A 22,832-nucleotide genomic window follows, 5' to 3' on the forward strand; every position below is an offset into this window, starting at 1 on the left:
AGCCGGCAACCCCCCAATTGGGGGGTTAAAATGGCCCATCTCAGCAACCGCTGGTCGTAGAGTCATGATATATAGCTCAAATCTGCGGAAACATCATGTTTCTATCTGTCTTAAGAAGAAAGTTTTCTCTATTGTGAACACATAACGAGTTACAGCCAAAACACTAAAATTTTAAGCGGATAAATGGCGGGAGTAACTATTTTGCATGTTAGTGTGATTTACTCAATACCAGCTACCAGTGGTTTGGATGGAGGGATATCGGTGTTTGGGTGGGGATATCGGGGGGATATTGGGGTTGGGGGAATATTAGGGTCAGAGGTGTGTTAGGGTCAAAGTTGGGGTTACGGTATTCCAAGATTAGGGTTGGAGGAGGGGGGATATTAGGATTGGAGGAGGGGTGATATTAAGGTTGATGAAGGGGGGTGTTAGGGTTGGGGAAGGGGATATTAGCATTAGAGGAGAGGGGATATTAGGGTTGGGGGAGGGGGATATTAGCATTGGAGGTGGGGGATATTAGGGTTGGGGAGGGGGATATTAGAATTGGAGGTGGTGGGATATTGGGGTTGGGGGAGGAGGATATTAGAATTGGAGGTATGGGATATTGGGGTTGGGAGAGGAGGATATTAGCATTGGAGGTGGGGGATATTCGGGTTGGAGGTGGGTTAAGGTATCCCAATATTAGGGTTGGAGGAGGGGGTATTAAGATTTGAGGTCCCAGTTTGAGGTTAGAGTATCCCAAGATTAGGGTTGGGGTGAGGGACACGATATCCAACCCCAATATACCCCCTCTAATCTTAGGATATACCCTAACCCCCTCCAACCCTAATATCCCCCCACCTCCAATGCTAATATCCCCTATCCCAACCCTAATATTCCCTCCCCAACCCTAATGACCCCCTCCTCCACCCGTATATCCCCTCCTCCAACCCTAATATCCCCCACCTCCAATGCCAATATTCCACCACCTCCAATGCTAATATCCCACCACCTCCAATGCTAATATCCCCTCCCCCAACCCTAATATCCCCCTCCTCCAACCCTAATATCCCCAACCCCCTATTCTAATATCCCTCCACCTCCAATGCCACACTACAAAAAAATTAGACAAATTTTGTCTTAATGTCTCAAATCGATTTTTTAGAAAAAAAAAGTCCTAAAGACCAATTAGTCTTACCAAGTACTTTCTGTCTCAAAAGTAAGACACAAATTGATCAAAAACAGTAGCAGTGCTTTGGGGCATCCTTTTCAATGTTGGGGTCTGAGCGAAGAGGAAGCGCGAGAGAGACCTGTATTTGCAGTGTTGGGATAATGCTGTACTAAGGAGTTTACAAAATATGCACTTCATAAAGTTATCAAGGTACATATGCCACTTACTACTCACATTTGATATTCAGAACAATATATATACGGTTGTCTGAGTCAAAACTAGCATTTGTGGTGAGTGGGTAAAATGAGATTTTAAAAAAACGCAAAATTTGTCTTAGAAACGAGACCAAAAATACTGACACATCAAAAACTGTCTCAAAAAGCTAATTATGTCTCATGCTCTTGGCCCATGTCAACTTTTCTGGTCTGATTTTTAAGACCACAAACCATGTTGTTTCTTGATTAGCGAAATCCGTCTTAAAAACAAGACCAAAAAAACGGATGAATCAAAAACTGTCTCAATAAGCACAATATGTCTCATAAGCTGCGCTTAATTGGTCTGATTTTTAAGACCGAATGATTGTGACAGTTTTATAGGGTCTTAAAAAGCTGAATCAGTCTCAATTTTAAGACCTCACTTCATCAGCAAGACTGAAATTGCTGAAAATGAGACCAAATCATCCTCATGTCTTACATTTGAGACGAAATTTGTCTAATTTTTTTTGTAGTGTAGGCCTAATATCCCCTCCCCCAACCCTAATATCCCCCTCCTTCAACCCTAATATCCCCCTCCTACAACCCTAATCTGGGATACCCTAACCCCAACTTTTACCCTAACGCTCTCCCAACCCTAATATCCGTGTCTCCAAAGACAAAAAAAATTGTTTTGACGTTTATAAATTTTCATGTGTTCATGAGAAACATTCATTGGTGATCATGGTGAACATTGTTCGATGTCTTCCTACCATCGAAAAAGCGCCAAACTACTTACTTTAGGAGTTTTCAAATGCAACAAGATCTACTTCTACTTGGGTAGCTTTCTTGACTACTTTGACCACCTCTGATTGTCATAGTGCTCATACAATTTTAGATAGGGCATTGCCGTAGTTGCCCTATGGGACGAGTCACCACTGAGGAGGCTAGACGAACCGCGAACACTATCTTATTGAGATTCTCTAGTCGACCTCAAACCCCCAATCCATTGGAGTTTCAGGGGTGGGTTATAGCTTACCTAGGCTTACCATACGTCCTCTTTTAAGAGGATTTGTCCTCTTTTTTGACTTTTTTGAAAGTGTCCTCGGAGGACGCCCTTTTGTCCTCTTTTTTGAGATTTTATCCTCTTTTTTGAAAACTTAGGTCAGATTTAGTGGAAATCGCGAGTGATATGCCGTAAATTAGCGCAGAAGTGAAGCTCCGGCAAGTATTTCGGAGGGAAAATTGGTGATTTAAGCCCTGAGCGAAAAGATGACCTTTTTTTTTCTTTTTTTTAGTCAACCGATCACAAAGTGGGAAAAATTCACGAATTCTACTCCGGTTTTGCATCTTGCAAATTTCTGAAAAAGTTTCCTCTTTTTACATTTTCAAAATATGGTAAGCCTAAGCTTACCTGAATATCGCAGTTGCAGACACTGTATGGAAACTTCTGTCGTCCCTCACCTCACCTCTAGAATTCACAATTATGTATGTTCTGTTGTCTTAGTAATAGTTATGCTACTTGTCAAATTGGAGTAGATGTATTCCGTTGTTTTAAACTCAGTGAATGGAACTAGGTAGTCGAGTCGGTTTCCAAAATGGTTTCAGTTACACCTAACTGTGAGTTTGTAAATTAATAATACCGGTCTGCTCGATTTTTTGCAGTATGGTTGCATGGATATTTCTTACGAACTACATGGATGTGTAATTGATGACAAAGAATTATATTGACTGATGGGAATATTTCGCAGTTATGACCGAAGACTTTCACAAAAGTGTTGGTGGAACATCGGAGACAGATTATTCATGTAAACATCATTTTTCAACTTAACATATGTCCCTTTTGATGGCCACGGCCAGCTAAAATTTTAGTATCGCTTATCTCAGTGGTTATTAACCGTTTGGAAGGCACCAAACCACACAACCTGTATTCATGCATTCATCGAACCTTTTGCAGTTGTAAATAAAATGTACATTTTTCGGTAATCTTGTGTAGCTGCCTACCAATTTCGAACCGCTAGATCAAACCCCCTCATTAAAGATGAATATCGATATTGCGCAAGGTTGTAACCAAGTCACAAGGATCCGAGTCACAAGTCAATCTCACTTTTATAGTTTTGACTCGAGTCAAGTCGAGTCATTTTTAATTCATCACCGAGTCAAGTCGAGTCATTTTTAATTCACCACCGAGTCAAGTCCGAATCCAAGCCAGTGAGTAGAGGCCGAGTCCAAGTCATTGTGTTCAGTTCACTGTTCAGTTTTGAGTTCAATCCAGTTCAACCCGCTTTTTTCAACTCTGTTCGAGTGATATAGAATAGCACGGATTCATAATTTCATAATATTATAATATTCCCTAAGTCCTAACAGTTTCTGGCCCTATTTTCCAAGTATCAGGACCGACTCATGTGACTTAATTCGAGTCATGTTACGCATTTGAAAAAAAAGAACTCGAGTCAAGTCAAGTAACTAAAAAATTATGACTCGAGTCGAGTCATTACAACCCTAGTATTACGCCGAACAATTGCAGTGCTGCAGGAGATGTCAAGTAGTCATTGTTGGTACTCAAGTAAAGGTAGAAGTAACATTGTAAATTTAGTAGTAAGCCTAGTAGTAAAAGAAGCAATTTTCAAGTAAGTAAAAAACCAAGTATTTTAGGCCAGCTTTTAAGTGAAATAGAAGTAAAAGTAGTCTAAATCAGAACCAATTGAGGAAGTAGTGCAAGTGGTCAAAATTTACTTGAAGTAGGCCTACTTCATTAATGACCACTACGGCTGCTCAAAAATGATTTTTTTTTCAAATTCGACCAGGTATAGTACTTGATCAAATCATTAGGTTGCGTAAAAACCGCTGCACATCAATTCCATCCTGTAGAATCATTTCTGTTAGAGGATAAAGTTTTGGATTTATTAAATAGAAACAAAAATATAATTTCGACTCAATTCCAACCCGTAGAAGCGAAGTAATTGCAGTAGAAAGTTTTGGATTTCAAAAATTTTATTTGCGGTGGCTAGTTTTATAATTAGTAATTACTTTAATTAGAGAATTTGCCACCATAAATTTAATTTTATCAAATCCAAAATCGACTCCTATAACTTCGCTTCTTCGGGTTGGAATTGGGTCAAATTTGATATAGCCTACATCGATTTTTTAAGCAACCTAATAATTTCATGGCGTAGCTTGTAGGCCTAAAATTTGAAAACTATTATTTTTATGTAGCCCACGGTAATAATTCCAAACCTTTATCCTCTCATAGCAATGCTTCTTCAGGATGGAATTGAGCCAAATTGAATGTGCATCGTATTTTTAGTCAACCTAACAATCTTATCAAGCATCCAGTTGAATTAAAAAATTAATTCTGGACAGCCCCAATGACCACCTCTGCAGTGCTATTGATTTCAAGAGATTATTTCAAGATTGCTCTCCTATAATTATCACAAGGAAGTCCACTGTTTTCTTCGTTTTCATATATACCACGGTAATGGTAGTATAGGACTTGCTCAGATATCCTATAATATACGGTATGAGTATCTCAAACGCTTGACTCTGCCAAACCACTGGCGTTCGATCGAACCTGGGTCAAGAACCACCGGCTCGCGTTAAAATAATGAGCCAATTACCATTTCATGGCAGTATCCCTTCTCGAACCCGGTTTTATTTCAAATGATTTTATTTTACTAGGCTCTCATTCAGTCATACAAAATACCAGTGGTGATGCAAGTATAACGGTCAAGGACCAAGGAAGACTTAATGTGTATATCTATCCTACAGGTAAGTGATGTGTAATGTCATTCAACATTCAACTAAAACAATGTATCCAAGTAGACTGTATATATATATATATCTCATGAAAAATATCTCCTAAATAAAATTTTCAAAATAACGATTGACCAACAATTGATATTGTAAGCTTTCTTCCGTTATAATGGAAAGCATTCTGCACCTGACTATTACACAATCATTCAGGTTCGGGGCCGCCTGACCAATAAGTAGTCTACTATTGTAGAGTATCCTACCTGGTTCAGTGGGCTAGACTTAATTAATATGAATTCGTCATGCGTCCTGATCAGCCTGATATACGCAATTAAATCTTCTTCAATACCGATTATTACTCACGTTGGAATCAAATCAGTAACAAACACAGTCAAACGTACACACGATTTGGCGTATCAGCGTCAATTAATTAACGATTGTGCCACTGATAGTTACTAGTAACCAGAAATAATTCTCACAGTTCAGTATGAAGGTGTAGACTAGTGGTTCCCAAAGTGGGCGCCACCACACTCCTGGGGGCGTTGGCAAGCTCGAACGAGACGCAAGCTACAAATTGGAATATTGGGGGTGCTGAGAGCAAACGTGGGCGGTATGGACGATGGGAAACTGTCTGAAAAAATAGATCAGTCTGTGCACCAATGTCTGATTTATGAATATGTGGTCGGACATTCGCGGTCATACAAGGTGCATTCAATCGAAACTCGTCACCAACGCTCTCCGCATACGTTCATGGTTATTCAACATTGAGTTTTCTAACTAACCAGACAATCAAACAAAGCATAGACTGATTAATCAGTGACGCTAATCGAGAACAAGTTGAGACGGGCATGTAGCCTACAAAGAGGACTAAGAAGTTTTAGGCGCACATCGCACCACAACGAAGTACGGTGATTTGGAAGAGTAATTGCCTTGTACGCTTGATTTCCCTGATTGTGTCTGTCCTAGAATTCTTACGAAAACGTGAATCTGAAATAGCGTACATAACGTATATCGCAGGGGTTCTCAAAGTATTTTGTTGTAGTTCATTTTGTGGCCAATCCTGGCGTCCGTGCATCTGAGTTCAATTTTTGCTCGCATTCTAACACTTTGTCTAGTTTTCTAGAAAACGAAGACATAATAGCCACTTTCAATTTCTTGAAAAAAGAGGGTATAGGTAACCCTAATTTAACTGAGTAGGCTTGTGAAATCTGTATTCTATATATTTCAATTATGAACTCTGTATATGACTGCTAGTCAGTAATGTAGCCAGGGGGGGGGGGGTGTAAGGAGCCGATGCGACCTGCCCCCTTCTCCATTTTTTACTTCATATCGCAATGAATCTTCCACTTACCGTCATTGTTCAAAAAATCTCTCCCCTTCCAAATTCTCATCCAAGCTAGGCTTATGCTGACAGTTTCGCGGCATTGCGGAATCCTGGGTTTCGACAATGTTCGATGTTGTCATTTGGAATTTGATGTGCATGTTAGTGTACTCTACTACTTCGTTTCAGGAATCCCAGGGTCAAATCGCAAATCTTCCTCCCCGGACATATCGTTCAAACAAGACTATGACAAATACGGTGAGTGGAAGGTTGTTTTATTACATTATAGTGGTATATTTCTGTTACCGTATTTCAACTGACATTGAATTTGAGCTTTATTGGCGTATTACGAAATTAAAGTACCACTGAGCACCGTTGCCAACACACTGGGATGAATATTTGGCTTTTTGACAAGTCGAGGCTAATTTTCTGCTTATTTTCAGTTTAAGGTTTTCATACCCTTTCACCGGCAAAGTTTGTAACACCAGTAATAAAATAAACCGTCATTATTCATGATATACATGTAGCCTTATTTGAGGCATATTTTTAAAATAAGATGATATATATTGTTTACTATTCAGCTTCTAGCGATATTAATGTAAACTGTACTGTTTTGTTATTTTGCTGTCACACTATGAACACTGAGTGGTCCACTTTGTTCTTTTTGACAATCCCATCATTGCCTAGAATGAAAATGAAATCTCTAAAATTCAATTTTACTGAATAATATATTCATATTATTGAAGCTTTGAAGTCTTACATTTTTCAGTGAAGGGATTTCTCGACAAAGTCAAGCTGCACATGGACAAAAAAATGAAATGGGATAAGAATAAGCATTTTGAGTCGCATCCCACAAAAATCGTTGTCGACATGGAAAGCGTCAGGCAAACTGACTGGAAAACCGTTATGCGTGGCGATTCCGACACTTTGTATGGAAGTGATGTTGGAAAAGTTGATGTCACGCAGATCCATGATCCAATTCGGGATAATGGCAAGCAACCTATTCATGTCATGATTCTAGGATCCGCCGGGGCAGGAAAGTCAACCATCGCAAGTGATTATACATTGTCTGTTGGTAATGGAGATGTAGAGGCACTCAAGAATATCCAACTGGTATACTTTGTTAGCACAACTACGCTGCAATATGATAGGTTATCGAAAGCTTTCGATCTATTTTTCACTGACCTAATGGTTCACGACAAAGACACTGAATTGACTGTCAATGAACAAAAGGCTGGCGAGGATTGGGTAAAAAATAACTCCAGCAAGATTCTTTTAACGATAGATGGTCTGGACCAATGCGCTAGAGAATTCGGAGGAAAACATGTCTATTCAGCGAGAAGTGACAATTCACCAACGACAGCAAATGATATTATTGCTAATGTTATGGCTGGTAATATATGGCCCGGAATACAAATATTATCCACAGCACGCTGGAACATCTACTGGAATCTCAGGGATGATCAGAGGCCTCAGAAAGTGATTGGCTTGAGAGGCTTTGACGACGATAACATGATTAAAGCAATGTTACACCTGGGAGCTACAAAAGATGAAGCCATAATGATGGTTGAACAGCTTCCGCCGAAACTACTAGCGTTGTGTCGCAACCCTGTGTTTCTCAAGTACACAGTGAAGATATTTAACAAAAATCAAAGCAGTCTTCCCAACAGCGTAGCCGGTATAATATCAGCTTTCTTCAGAGATTTTCTTCACTCATGTCATCGTGACGATTATGAAGACCTAACCAAACTCGCCTTCAACGGAATGAAGGACAACATATATATTTTTCTCTCAAACTATCTCAAGAGACTTGGGGTTAAGCCCGGTGAAATCAATGACTTTTTGTCTCCTGGAGCTATATTAGAGGAAGATTATGACGTTGCAATAGCTGCAGACAAATTTTATACTTTCTCCCATCAAACTATGCAGGTCAGGCGGTCTCCTCCATTTCAATTTTTTCAGGTCACCAGCGCTATTTTTCTAAATCATTGATGGGTTTCTGTGGCACTATATTTTTAGTACTGGAATTGCGGATATCACTTCTGCTACCAATTACATATTCACAAAAACAATCAAATCATACTATACGATACACAAGGGATGTGAATAACCATTCTATTTTACAGGAATTTTGCTGCGCGTTACACGTCCTTAACCTCAGTCCGACTGATATCAGGAACTTTGTTGCAAATAAACTCAACGAGGAAAGAATGGAGTTGACAAGGCAAATACTATATGGATTGTTGTTGGATGCTGCAATAACCAATCAGATGATAGGGTACCTTGGACGTGAGTACAATGGAAATAGTTGAATGTGTGCAATTTTCTCCATTAAGACTTCCTAAAATTGGATGGGAAAATGTTGGTTACAAGTCAACAGTAAGACGAAGTCATTTTGTGCAAAAATTTGGACATAGACATTTTAATCCTACACTGTATACCATTATGAAATTTTGTTGCGGGGTGCAATAAGAAGGCAAGCAATTCAGAGGTTTCACACTCCTGAACCAAGTATAATGAATGAATAGTCCTTAATCTAAGTAGCATCTGTGAAATCGACACTAGTACGACTAACAAATACAAACAAACACAATTTTATGTTTGATTGACAAATAATGTGTGACTTATTCATTCGGTGTAGCTCTAGCCTAGGGGTGGGCAACCTGCGGCCATGGAAAGAAATTTGTGCGGTCGTGGACACGTAATTCAATTAGTATGTGTTGGCGGCCGTGGACACGAAAATTGAATTTACAAATTGACTCCCGAATTTTTCGCGGAATGCTCGAATCAATGCGACTTCGTTTTTTGCTGTTTGCAATCAGAGCCCCAGAGTACACATGCAAACAGCGGAGGAAAAAGATGAACCCAATATAGAAATACCAACTTGGAATCGAATGTAATTTGTTTCTGCTACGTTTGGGAGATTCCAATTACCAATATCTTACCACTAGGTCAAGAAATAACAGCATGAGACAAAGTGACTAATAACAATTGGCCCACCCGAACATGCATCATCATTTACAACTTACCATAAATTTTCGAAAACACTTGCTCCATCTACTCTGAATCTGATCAGTGGTCACATATGCTGAGAAAGGATTAATATATGATGGTAATATGGGAAACTACCAATATTAATAACCAAATTCATTCGTGAATTTGAAAATAAATTTTGCAGTTTGCTTGACTATAACCAATCACGGTAACTATATTCATTGAATGACCACTAGCGATTTCAATGCGTATAGTAAGACTATATGAAAACGTAGATTAGTCCGGAGTCCACAGCAATTGGACATGGACAGTTTAACATGGATATTTTATGTCCAGTTAGTTCATTGCAGCTGTAGGCTACATAAGTAATCGAAATGCGGCGATTACTAGCAAAAAGTTTGCCCATCCCTGCTCTAGCCTATATGCGTGGTATGCATCTGCATCTGAACATTTACACAAAACTGAGATATCCGGTGACTTAAAATCAGAAAGTTTGACATGACCGGGCTTGCCATCTATACATTGCCATCTTGCCTAAGAAATGTCGAAGTATTTTTATGTAACCGATACCACCCATGCTAAAATGTATGACTGGAAAGTGTAGAGTGGACCTGTAGTTAAAAAGATTGATTACCGTGCAAATGAGCTGTAAATATCATGCTCTAATGATTTGTCGCTCAATTAAGACATCATTCTGCTGACAAGCACCCGTTCAGATCCTATACATTTTGCAACTGCGATATTCTTCTCAATCACTTTTGATTTTGTGATGTGCAGAAAGAAGAACCAGCATTGAAGAGTGTCGCCAAATATTACAGGAGCAACTTCTCATCATTCTTCGAAATGGTGCTATTCGTGATATTCCGACACTTGACCTTCTGAGCGAATGCGGAGACGATACCATCCGTCAATTTGAACGCGACATTCGAGAGATTGATATCAATGTTTCGGATTTGCTGCGTGAAGAACAGTCTCTGCTTACTTCAATGATCAAGCAGTTCCCATTTCTACAGCAAGTGTCCGTCGCCGAATTCTTTTTGGTGGAGTCATTTCCAGTTAAAGATTTGAAAGAGTGCCTCCCTTATACTGGATCATTCAAGGTGAGTAGCGTACCCAGAGTGTGGTTTTCGGGGTTGAAACCCTTCTCGTTGCAAAATCGAAACTACGTCCTTTTGAAATTATATCTCTAATATTGCTTAGCTCATTTACATTTCAGCAATTCGTATATATATATATATATATAAACGGAGGAATATTGAACTAGTTGCAATTTATATTTATAGCTGACTATTGGCCATCATTTTGATTTTAGTAAAACTATATGCTCTTCCTCGAAACAATCTATAAATATCTATCACCAGTATATCCTCTTATGTGACAAGTGTTCGTCCATCCATTCAACGCTAGTCTGCAGGAATTATCTTCCCGGTCTTCAGAAGCGGCCTGGAGACATAACTAATACCGGCATCTGTTAGTTTCGCATTGATATACAGAAATTGATGAGAACCATTCGTAGAATCGAACAACATCTGTCTATTTCATTTTAGTGGCATATTCAGTGGTCAATGAGAGCCGCAAGAAGGCTAGTTTAGAGCCGCAGTTGGGAGTCACTGGTTTAGACACCAACTACTTATATCCCATATGCAAATGCACCCATAAATTCACTTGTTTTTTCTGTTCAGCTTAAAAGATTGAAAATAACATACGACTTGATGACTGAAAATGTACCGCATGACATCGCTGACTTGTTGAAAGAGACTCGATGTGACGCGTTAGATTACGTGAAGTGTGATCTGACCGCGCAAAAACTAGCTCGAATGTTGGATGTGTATAAAAAGAAAGATGTACAGGTAAAATTTTCATGACAATTTGTGAGTACAACTTTATGACCGCATTTTGCTCTCATAATAAAGATCCTCGTCAAAAGGGAGATATGTACTTACCTCAACCTCATACCAACCTAACTATGAGTTCTATTGACTACTCATGAACTATCGTTTCGAATGCATTGCTAGAACATATCTCTGAATTGTTGCATGATAAATTTAGGAAAGCCTTGCTTGATTATATCTTATTGCCATATTGACGCTGTTGCCCTACATCATCCAGGCATTGCTTCAGCATTTGCCGCTATCATTTAATTTTTAGTCAGATAGCAGCTAAAAACAGTGTACTTGTTTGATGCAAATGTGATCAGACTGGTTAACCTCCAGGGTTGTATCGATGGGATATGTGTATGTGATACCGTACCTAATACTGTGCATATATATATTTTCTGTATCTCTTGTTGTTCTATTGGATGAAAATAGAATTCTCTCTTATATCACGGCTTCTTGATCGGTAGGTTGTGGGTTTGATCATAGTGTCCTATATTAGGGTTACCCTGCTTCCTCTTTTAAGAGGATTTGTCCACTTTTTTGACATTTTTGATATTGTCTTAGTGGCTCTCAAATCTATACAGAAGGACAAGTTGCCAAAAGGAGGACATTTGGGCGTCCTCGGACGACATTTTCGATTTCCTGAAAAAGAGGACTTAATTTATCCTCCTAATGGTGGACGGATGGTATCCCAACTACTGGGTGCTATAATAGCATACTGTCTATTGTTTTGATGTATCTCTGTAACCTGTTAACGATTCCATCCAACATTTCCCTGAGTTTTGATACAAGGCGTGCCTACGCCATCAGCCATATCATTCCCTGTAGGAGTCGTAAAAGCAAGAGAGATGCGGAACGACAAAAGTTTCGGATGCATCATCATCATACAGTAACTTTGTTTTAGCTCACATCTATAAATACTTGGGATGAAACAATGTCTGCAGATGTTTATCAGGTCATTGCAAAAACCTACGCTGCTACTGGCTGTGATTGCGTATCATTCATTGATTGTGACCTGACAAAGCAGAAACTGGAATGTTTTGGTTTGGGATGTAAAGAAAATGAGTTATCTGTAAGTATCGGTATTTAATCTTATCAAGAGTGAACAGTGTGCACATAAAATGTGGGGCCTATCTGGTCAGAAAGCAAATGTCAAGTAGGTCACGGATGGAAATGGTGATAATTTTGTGTACGGTCCATTGGATGCAATGTAGATAGAATTGTATTATGTGTGGCCTACCCATAATAGCATGGTCATAGTGTCTCATATTGCTCGAAATCTTTGCAGCAAGAAAATGAACTTGATTTATTTCCTGGAACTAGAATTCACATATTTATATGGTTTCATTGATTGAAAAATAATGCAATACTGATGGATTCGAAGTTGGCAGCAAGGCCTAGATTGGTTAATACTAGAATTTACCGCTCGCATTTTTCGTAGAAAATAGGTCTGCACCGAATTATAAGATCGGAAGGATTCCTTGTGAAATATTGCAGGATTACCTCCATATTTACCTCTACAGTGAACATGAATTTCGCTTTTACATGATCAACTGTGTATTTCAGCACATTGCTTTCACATATTAGATAAACACAATCTCAAATAGATTAGTGAATTCACCTTAAAATTGGTAGAAGAAAAATATTACTAACAAGCATTTAGAAATCACATTTGTGGTTCCATGTTCTCAGCTACGGATGGTGACGATTATCGATAAATCAATGACTGAGGATGGGTATGAAGAGCTTGGAAACGTGCTTGAAGCATCATCTTGTCAGGAATTACAATTTCAAAGATGTCATCTTAGCAAGTCAAAGCTTGACCGATTATTAAAAGCCTGTCAAGAGAAAGACCATCATGTACGCTAAGTTGCATATATTGATTTCAAGACTAAAATCATTGCGAAATAATTTAAATAACAGATTCCAATGAAAAGTATGTCGCAACGTATGATGTGATAATGTAATTTTTGAAACAACACTAGACGAATTCAGCAGTATCGGTTACCATGCCGTAAGCAAAACAAATACAAGTATACTGTGCAACTTTGCATTTATTCATAGGTTAAATACCGTAATAAATGATCAAACTGAAATACAAAAGAACAGTTGCATCGACTAGCCTAATCCCTATTGCTCCAACAACTCACAAGACGTGGGTGTCAATACATACATGCACGCACGTCGCACAATCACAACAACAAGAAGACGAGATCGCTCATGCGTTTAGGGAAACTATTAGAGAGAGAGATAGTAGTAAGAGATAATCACACATCCCCCCCAACTCCTAACGAAATCAACGAGCATTGAGTGAGGAGTTCAAAATACAGCGAGGAGAGAACGTCCAACCAAATACTCTAATGGCGATTGAAGCGGGAATCAACATAAAATTTGTGCCCCAATAACGTAGTCCTTGTGCCATACTGGCGGAGTAACATTTCTGCCCAAGCGCTGGCGTCTATCATTAGACGGTGCGGCAACACTAGTGTCGTCGATCGGTACTTCAACTGGTAGATGATCTTCGGCACTCGATTCGGCGGATCTCAGCACGCCAGGGTCTACCTCATGTGACTGTCCACTTCGAGCGGGTGGCGAAACGACTTGAGGTGACGTAGCTGTGCCGGGAGACGAGACCGTTGGCTGAAAATATGTGTGCTTTTGGTTCGTGAAGTACGGCTCAATCTTGCGTAGAAATTTCGTGTTACGCAGCGTCAATCTGCCAGAACCGTCCACTTTCACGAGGTACTGGTCATGGTCCCGGCACTGAACCACAGTGCCGGTTCTGTCCCAGCGAAGGGGATAACGACCGTTTTGGTTTTGAATGCGACAGACATCACCTTCAAGAAGCGGTGATGGCTTAGTGTTCAACGACAGAGATTCCAGCTGCTTCGCAAATCTGGTACGTAACGTGTGCTTGCGACTCTGCCAGAGGTTCCTCCATAATGGCCTGATGTTGCGCTGGGTGAAAACTGGGACCCATGCTTTGATCGGCAACGCATCTTTCAAAGTCCTGCCAAATACTATTTCTGCAGGGGAGAGTCCATTCGCAGGGTCGGGGCAATTGCGAAACTGTAGCAATGCCCGAGTAATTGCATCGGTCCGGATGCTGCCATCCTGCGAAATGTTGCCGAGAAGGAGTCGTTTCATCGATTTCACCGCGGCCTCCGCGCGGCCATTTGATCTGGAGTGGTAGGCCGACGACAGCCTGTGACGCACCCCCCATTTTCGAAAAAATTCCCGAGTGCTGTGCGCAGCAAATTCGGGTCCCCCATCACTGCTAAGTTCTTCGGCCACTCCAAGCGTGCCAAAGTAACTTCGTAATGCATCTTGGAGTCCGAGGGCTCCAGACGATTGCCCACCGTGCTTCACATGAAATATCTCTGGCCAGTTGCTGAAGCGGTCAACAACGACTAAATAGTGGTGGCCTGCGGCGGTGCAATAATCAGCGGCAACAGCTTGGAAAGGGTAGGTCGGTATGAATGGCTCGGCCGGAGGCATGTATGCTTGACTCGGTGCCATTTTACTGCAGTTGTCACAACGTGCTCGTGTACGTGCTATACACTCAGTCATCCCAGGCTAAAATACTGTGACCTGCGCCCTCTGTGACATGGCAGCAGTCCCTTGGTGTGCCGAGTGTAAGATTTCACAGATAACCCCTCGCAGCGGCGGGGGAACGACAATCCGGTCATTATACATGACAACATCGTCTACGATCGAAAGGTTGTCGCGGTACCGCCAATATGATTGTAGTTGAAAAGGCAGTTTGTCCGATTTGTCTGGGAATCCAGAGATGATGTGAGTTTTCAACTCACTGAGGACAGGATCGTATGCAGTACTGCGCTTTACATCGTCCCAGGAGACAACTTCAATGGCATTCAATGATGCGCGGGAGGCGGCCACGATGCTGAGTTCAATCAGATTGGTGTCCTCATGGGCAGACACGATGCTGTCGCAGTGGTCCAATGGCATGTCATCCACTGGAGTCGAGGGAGCCGGGTGCCTGGAGAATGCATCAGATGCAGGAATGAGTTTGCCAGGAACATGGACGACACGGAAGCGCCATGACAATGTGCGCTGCTTCAGACGAAAAATCCTTGTGTTAGTAATTTCATCAAGGGAGCGGTCCCCAAAGATTTTTACCAAAGGTTTGTGGTCAGTGCAGATGATGAGATCGTCACATCCGAGGGTGAAGAACTTCGTATCTTCCAATGCCCATGCGATTCCAAGCGCCTCGCCCTCTATAGAACAATAACGTTGTTCGGCGGATCGGAGGAACCTTGAGCCAGCGAGAGTGATTTTCCACCCATGGTCGCAACAGTCAGGGGTCAAGGAAACGCATTTGCAGTACTTCTGTCGCAGCCAGTAGCCAATGCCAGACCGTGACCAGTCCGGGGTCAGGCACGTTCTTCTAGTGGGGTCAAAGATCCGTACTCCATTTTTGATAGCGTTGATGAGCGCGAGCTTGGAGTTCGCAAATGCATCATCAAGTTCGGAAGTCCAGCAAAATGGAGTTTTCGTGCTTAGTAACGGTTTGAATGGTGCCATAATGGTAGAAAGCCGGCCATAATGGGATACCTGGTTGACCAGCCCAAACCATGCACGTATATCTGCTATTTTTGTTGGCCGTGGGAAGCACTGTATTGCTTCTAAGTATTTGGGCAGAGGCCGAACATCCTCGCCAGTAATTTCGAAGCCGGCGAACTCGATGTGTCTGCGGCAGAACTGGAACTTGGAGGCGTTTAGGATGATACCTTCACGGCCCATTAATTCTAGATAGTCAATCATTCTCCACCAGTGCGTGGCAAGGTCATCGTCCCAGAGGACCGTGTCGTCCACGCACTTCGTTTTGCGTGGTGTGTCGGCAATGATGCTGTCGTAGCGGTAAGCGTACCCGTCGCCACTGGCCAGGTATCCCTGCGGGGCCACTCTATACCGATATCTCCCGAACTCAGTGATGAATGTCAGAAGGTGTTTATCCTCTTCACGCACGGGCACGGAATGGTAACCATACCAGGCATCTGTGACAGACCTGTAAGCGTTTGGAGGTATCGAGCGTGCTTGTTTGAAAGGAGGCACAACATGGTGTGTTTCTCGAGAGCAGAAGCGGTTCAGCGATTGGAAGTCAACAACTCTCCTCGGGCTGCCATCTGCCTTGCGGACCCATATGCCCCTATGACACCAGGTCGTTGGCGTGTTCGGCTCCACTTTTTCAATCACCCCTAATTTCACGTCCGCCTCCAACTGCTTCTCAATTTCCTCTTTCCAATGAAGTGGAATGGGAGCCGGTGTGTGGACTGCAGTCGGTGTCGCTGACGGATCGATATGAATGGAAATAGGCGGCCCAGTCATGGTTGGTAGTGGGCTGTGTTTGCACTTGTTGAATGTGGATGATGCATACCTCTCAATTAACCACTGCTTCATTTTATCAACATTCTCCGCACAAGGCTGGAATGGCAGCTGCTGGGGGCGTGGAGGAGGCGTGGACCTCCGTGGGCAGCTACATGTTTGATGCGGGTTACCCTCAAGGGTTGACTCTCGTGTCGCGTGGAGTGCCGCTGCCCCAATTTGAGGAAAATCGGGCCCAATGATGCCCAACTTCTGCATGGGATCTCGACTAAGGTAGAAGAGTTTCGTAGAATCCGTAATGTATACCATCTCAGCGGTTTCTATGACATCGCCAGAAACTGCTGCACCTGAAAGTCGCAGAAACACAGCGCCCAAGATGTGGATACACTCATCATTAGCTGCAACCATGCGTTTCTTCACCGGGATGAGATGCTGGTCTTGGAAGCCGCATGCTCGAAACAGTTTCAATCCCATCAATGATGATTGTGCACCAGTGTCCGATATCGCCTTTATCTTCTTGGGCGATATTTTGGGACGCTGGATATTGAACTGAGCATAATCGGCTTGCCGGGTGGAGACCAAAAGATCAATGGTCGGTTGTGCCTTGCAGTCTTTCAGCAACCAGCCGTATGTGCCATCGAATATGTGGTGGTCCAATATGACTTCCGAAGCATGAGACTCGACAGTGTTATTGGTACGGTTCGATACTGAAGCGATATCGATACCAGAAGCAGTGCCAGTACTAGGCGTCTCCGATTGTTTGCTTTTTCGCCAGCAGGCTAGACATTGTTTAAACTCGCGCAACCTCGGCTTACCAAACTTCCCATGCATGAATTTATACTTCTTCATGACACTGCCACATTTGCTACATTTGACGACTTGGGAGAGATCGGGCGAAGGCGTGCCAGTTGACTTGCTGGCTGCGACACTAGAGTCATGCTGATTTCTCAACTGGCAGGAGGTGGCACGGAGCGCCAGTTCCTTGTTTTCAATAATCTGGACAGTTTCGTCTAGCGATTTTTCATCGAAATTTTGCAACACCAAGGACTTGCCGCCGAACCTCATCATCAGCCAGGCCAGCGATGACAATATGCTTAACAATTCTATCAGAAAAGTCGTTGACTTGGGTGCAGTCATGCTTGGTACAAGTCATTTGGAACGAGCAAATTCTTGCGGACGATTTAACTTCGGCCAGAAATGCACTAAAGGATTGCCCTTGATCCTGCTGGGCCGAAAATACAGCAACGGTGCGCATGCTTGTGGCGATTTTGACAACTGCTAGAGATTCGATAGCTTTCAGCATATCACCTTCACTGACCTGATTGAAGTCACCGACTTGGTTGAAGAGGTCGTTCGATAAAGTGATCTCACAGCATTGCCAAAGGTGGCTCTTGATTAGATCGTCGGGTATCTCGGTCCCTTTTTTAAAATCGTCCCATTTTCTGAGGAAGATTTGCCATTCCTCGGCAGTGGAGCCACGCGAAATGACGGGTCGTTCCATGGCAGGGGGTCTCGAACGCGAGACAGGACGACCTGCTGTGTGGATTAGACCGTGGATCGCTAGCTGTGCGGCGGCGCCGGTCACGTCTTCGGTTTCAGTCTCATACTCGCAGTCTTGGATTGGGCAAGAAAGCTTCGGCATTTTTAATCCGTATTAAGTTTGATCATGTGCAACTTTGCATTTATTCATAGGTTAAATACCGTAATAAATGATCAAACTGAAATACAAAAGAACAGTTGCATCGACTAGCCTAATCCCTATTGCTCCAACAACTCACAAGACGTGGGTGTCAATACATACATACACGCACGTCGCACAATCACAACAACAAGAAGACGAGATCGCTCATGCGTTTAGGGAAACTATTAGAGAGAGAGATAGTAGTAAGAGATAATCACACATATACAATACACATAAAACGTTAAACATATATTATTATTGAAATATTTCAAGTCTGTAAAAAACTCCCTCTGTCGGCATAAATGTGAATTATGTAATTTACCTATCTTGACTCCAATACAAATAGAGGAAATGCTGATTACGGAAAATTTTCTAGTCCTTGTATGTATCACAGATCCATCATATGCCACATAGATGCATTTTGGTGTCATGTAGCAACGCTATGAAGCTGGAATCCTCATGATGCCGCCACCGGCTTGAAATTTCAAGTAATCGAGGCTAAGAGATCGCTCAAGATCAACATTGTTTCTCGACAGTCTGAACTTGCTCAACATTCGAAATTTCATGCCAGTGACGTCAAATTTGGTGATACGATTGTTGATATACAATGTTATTTCCAATTCTATACTAGTAGATGACAATTACCCCTGACAAGTGTCAGCCAAAAATATTCGGATATATTTCAATATGAATACATTATTCAATTGAATATTGAAGTTCCGTACCTCCGAGAAGCTCTTTAATTTAATTGCTGATACCAACCATGTTCTCATCTACGCATTGAAGACTTTGGAACGCCGTGTGATTCTTGTCAACCACCATGTAGACATTGGCGTACTATACAGTTTTCTGAATCATTTTCTGAAAAGTTTCTTCAATAGCAGTAGGACATGTAAGAACAAATAATAGGTGCTCAAGAAAGATCAGAAGGGTCTATACAAGGCTGCGAATAATGGGTGCGATAAAGGCAAACTATTCTTTTTAGCTGCCATTAGTTATCTAAGGAATAATGCTTTGCTTACATACTAGGCCTAAACATGAAAATTAACAAACACCAATATGATTGTTGGGTTTAGATATCCAAACTACGTATCATGGATGCATCAATGCCGGCTGATGCTTATTGGGTTGTTGCTGCGATTCTCAAGACTACAAAGTGTATGGAAGTAATTTTCTTGAACTGCTCTCTGACAAGAGAGAAGGTTTGCAATTTCAAAATGGGGTTGGAGGAGAACGAAGTATTTGTGAGTTATATTCGACATATATATGTATAACAGACATCACAGTTTGTCTCTGAACTTTTGGGTAACTTTGCTAGATTCTTTTATGGCTTAAAATACAGTATGCTTTTTGTTCAGCTCTCCAAAATAAGCGTAAAGGATGCAACGATGCTTGCGGACGTTTATTGTGACTTTGCCGCAATTCTATGCAATTCTCAGTGCCACGATGTTGTTTTTCTCCACTGCAATCTAACAAGGGAAAAGTTATCTAATTTTGGAAGCGGATTGGAGGAAAAGAAAATATTGGTATGACACCACATATAGCTTATGGCATACTGCCAGCTGTATAATTTATTCAAAATATCTTGAAGATAATTAGATACAAATAACAGACGTCAGAGATTCGTACTACGTAAAAACGGTCCTTGGTGCATAGCTGACAAAATCATGATTTCTATGCATATGAAATTGTTATTGACTGGTCCTTTCCACTGGCATAGCTTCTTCAACAGGAAGCTGGCGCCCGTCACTTTCATTGCAAAGCTTTCAGAATGCTAGTATCTGCTTATTAAAACATGAACAGAAATCGTGCAAGATGATATTTTGTATGTGACAGTTTACTTTTTTACTCTTTTCAGTTGAATTTTCTCACAATAATCGACGATAGGATGGCAGAAGATGGATATGAAGTGCTTGCTACCTCGCCAATCCTAAAGGCGTGTCAGGAATTGCAATTGGAGAGTTGTGATCTCAACACGGTGAAATTGAACCGACTGCTGGCAGGTCTTAAAAACTGTTGTGTTCATGTAAGTCAAATCTATCTAGAGGTAGAGTGTCTATGGTGCATAGTGCAATCAGATTTCCGAATATATGCAGAGGTAGCGTTCAATAGTCAGCAATAAAAACCCATAGAATATCAGTGTCCAATTACCAACGTATCGCATTCATATGTATATGTACTTGTCACCTTTATACGATACCTATATCGACCACGAAACCCCGATATCAGTCGGTGGTCCATCTCTCTGTAGCGCACATCTTCAAGTTCTGCTTATAATATCAAAGTTCAGTAAACATACTTTCCGAGGTTGCCAGTAAACTCAGACGGCAGCAAATTAACATTTTTTTGACGCTCACTCCTGATAGGAATCAGGCGAAAAGGTCAAAGTAGGATACATTTTGCAATGTGAATTAATCTTTGTAGAAATACTGAGACAAAGAAAACTCAAATCCCCATCAGTGTAGAAGTACTAAGAGTACTTAATCGAGGAGTAAGCGATTGTTTTCGAAGAGACTTGATTAACACAATCACACCCCACGCCTGCAGGCGTTCATACAAGAAGGAAGCGTGCTAGTCTTGTGTCAAACAAGTGTCTAACTTAGTGGCAATAAAACTAATCCATATAAATGCACCCCAAATGGCTTTCAGTGTCACATCAGTACCTGACGAATGCGGCAATCATAACATTACCCTATATTTTTATCACTATTACGTTTCTAGCCATGAGCCGTTCTGCAGGTAACCTGTTTGGGTAAATGCTGAAAGTTTATACTGCTTGTTTTTTCAAACAGCTCCCCAAACTATCCATAAGCGATTCATCAATGACTGCAGATGCTTACAGTGCTCTTGCGTCAATTCTCTGCGCTGTCCGTTGTACCGAAGTGGGTTTCCTCAATTGCAATCTGACGGAAAACAAACTCGACAACTTTGCCAATGGATCGAGGAAAGATAATTTAAGTGTGAGTGAATATTTGAGGACACCGAAGTTCTATACATTAGGACTAAATGTGATCGACTCTATTTCTTTGGGCAATTTCTGTGCTTCAGGCGTGAAAACCAGGGCTGGAGGACTTTCTAATTCACAGGTGTAATATCGATGTATTATTGTTGAATACATGATTGAATATTGGTTATACAAGGAGAATTAACACGCAAGCAGGGTCTCACTGTTGACAAAGTCATCAAACAGCAGATTTGTATGTGGATGAATGAGACAAACGAATTCCGTTAAGATTAAGAAAGTGGTCCTTGCTCACTATCACGCTCTCATAATCCACAACATCATCCCGACATTGAAATCAATCAAGTCATGCAACGAAAGCTCGGAAATGCAGTTATCCTGCGCCATAATTTAACCGGGCAAATTAACCAAACTTACCGAACATATCATTTTCCAAGACCCAATCCCTCACTTTACCAAATACGTAATTAGTAGGGTGATTATTTGCTGACGTAAGAAATCAAAATTTTGACACTTTTTAAAAAACTTGGTTTTGATCAAATTATGCCTTCAAGTATTTCAATTAGGCATTGTTTCACAAAATGTTAGAATTTTAGTACATTTTGAGGCGGTACTGTTGCATCTATACGTCATTGGTATTTTTGTTTCAGCTTACACGACTACGTATCAAGGATGCAACAATGACGGCAGATATCTATCGCCACATTGCAACAGCTTACCGTGACGCTCGTTGCATACTCGTGGCTTTACTCGACTGCAATCTGGATCGTGATAAACTTGACAATTTTGCGATGGGATTCAAGCAAAACAAAATCACTGTGAGTTGCTACACTCAAAGGGATAATAGGAATGCACAGTTATTCCAGCACCAAATCTCAACACGTTACTTAATGTTCATAAATCGGACCTAAAGTCTTGCAATTTAGGTTCAAGACACTACATATCGGTGTTCTTTTCCATCTCCGTTATCGTACTTTTGGCTGTTGACAATAACTCCGTTATCTAGTCGGGGCCATTTGGATAACTTGAAACCTCTGGTGGATTTACATTCCCACATCATAATTTTACTACCAGCTTGTTTACTATTTTGAATTGAGATATTAATTTGATGACAGGGCCTAGGAATTTGAAGCTGCTACTCCAAGTTTTGTAAAATGAACTATTCCTGGCCCGGAATCGTTTGTGGCTTGGAAATACTTGGACAGAGTTCATGGCAGGACTCGATAGGCTTGAAAAATATGAAACCACCACTTTATAGATATCTGTATCCGCACAGCGGTAAAGATTTGTACTTACTATAGTTATTATTTCTAATGCAGCTTTCAAGACTACATATCCATGATGCTCTAATCTCTGAGGATGATTATGGTACAATTGGGGCGGTTCTCCATGCCTCTCAATGTGGTACGGTTGCGTTCTACAACTGCAAACTGACGATGCAGAAGATTCACAATTTTGGAAACAGTTTGAAGGAAAACCAAATATCAGTAAGTTTGATGTTACATCGTTGAATAGTCCGTCCGCCTTTACCCAATATCATCAGGGATGCTCATAAAACAAATA

General features: G+C 41.3%; 1 protein-coding gene across 1 annotated transcript in view; it reads left to right on the forward strand.

The window, feature by feature from the left end:
• The first annotated feature begins 2,912 nt into the window (after nucleotides 1-2,912).
• LOC145457650 (uncharacterized) overlaps nucleotides 2,913-22,832 on the forward strand; it is a 36,403-nt gene continuing 16,483 nt past the window's right edge. The window contains exons 1-15 of the mRNA XM_080335870.1: nucleotides 2,913-3,146; nucleotides 5,017-5,106; nucleotides 6,599-6,667; nucleotides 7,179-8,338; nucleotides 8,536-8,698; nucleotides 10,181-10,503; nucleotides 11,086-11,253; nucleotides 12,185-12,352; nucleotides 12,973-13,140; nucleotides 19,384-19,551; nucleotides 19,666-19,833; nucleotides 20,166-20,333; nucleotides 21,100-21,267; nucleotides 21,920-22,087; nucleotides 22,589-22,756. Coding sequence (XP_080191996.1) covers nucleotides 3,092-3,146; nucleotides 5,017-5,106; nucleotides 6,599-6,667; nucleotides 7,179-8,338; nucleotides 8,536-8,698; nucleotides 10,181-10,503; nucleotides 11,086-11,253; nucleotides 12,185-12,352; nucleotides 12,973-13,140; nucleotides 19,384-19,551; nucleotides 19,666-19,833; nucleotides 20,166-20,333; nucleotides 21,100-21,267; nucleotides 21,920-22,087; nucleotides 22,589-22,756 — 3,372 coding nt within the window. The 5' untranslated portion in view covers nucleotides 2,913-3,091. The remainder of the gene's footprint in view (nucleotides 3,147-5,016; nucleotides 5,107-6,598; nucleotides 6,668-7,178; nucleotides 8,339-8,535; nucleotides 8,699-10,180; nucleotides 10,504-11,085; nucleotides 11,254-12,184; nucleotides 12,353-12,972; nucleotides 13,141-19,383; nucleotides 19,552-19,665; nucleotides 19,834-20,165; nucleotides 20,334-21,099; nucleotides 21,268-21,919; nucleotides 22,088-22,588; nucleotides 22,757-22,832) is intronic.

The sequence above is a fragment of the Botryllus schlosseri genome, chromosome 15, assembly GCF_051294905.1.
Source record: "Botryllus schlosseri isolate E-star chromosome 15, Bs_hap1, whole genome shotgun sequence".
In the NCBI taxonomy this organism is placed as follows: Eukaryota; Metazoa; Chordata; class Ascidiacea; order Stolidobranchia; family Styelidae; genus Botryllus; species Botryllus schlosseri.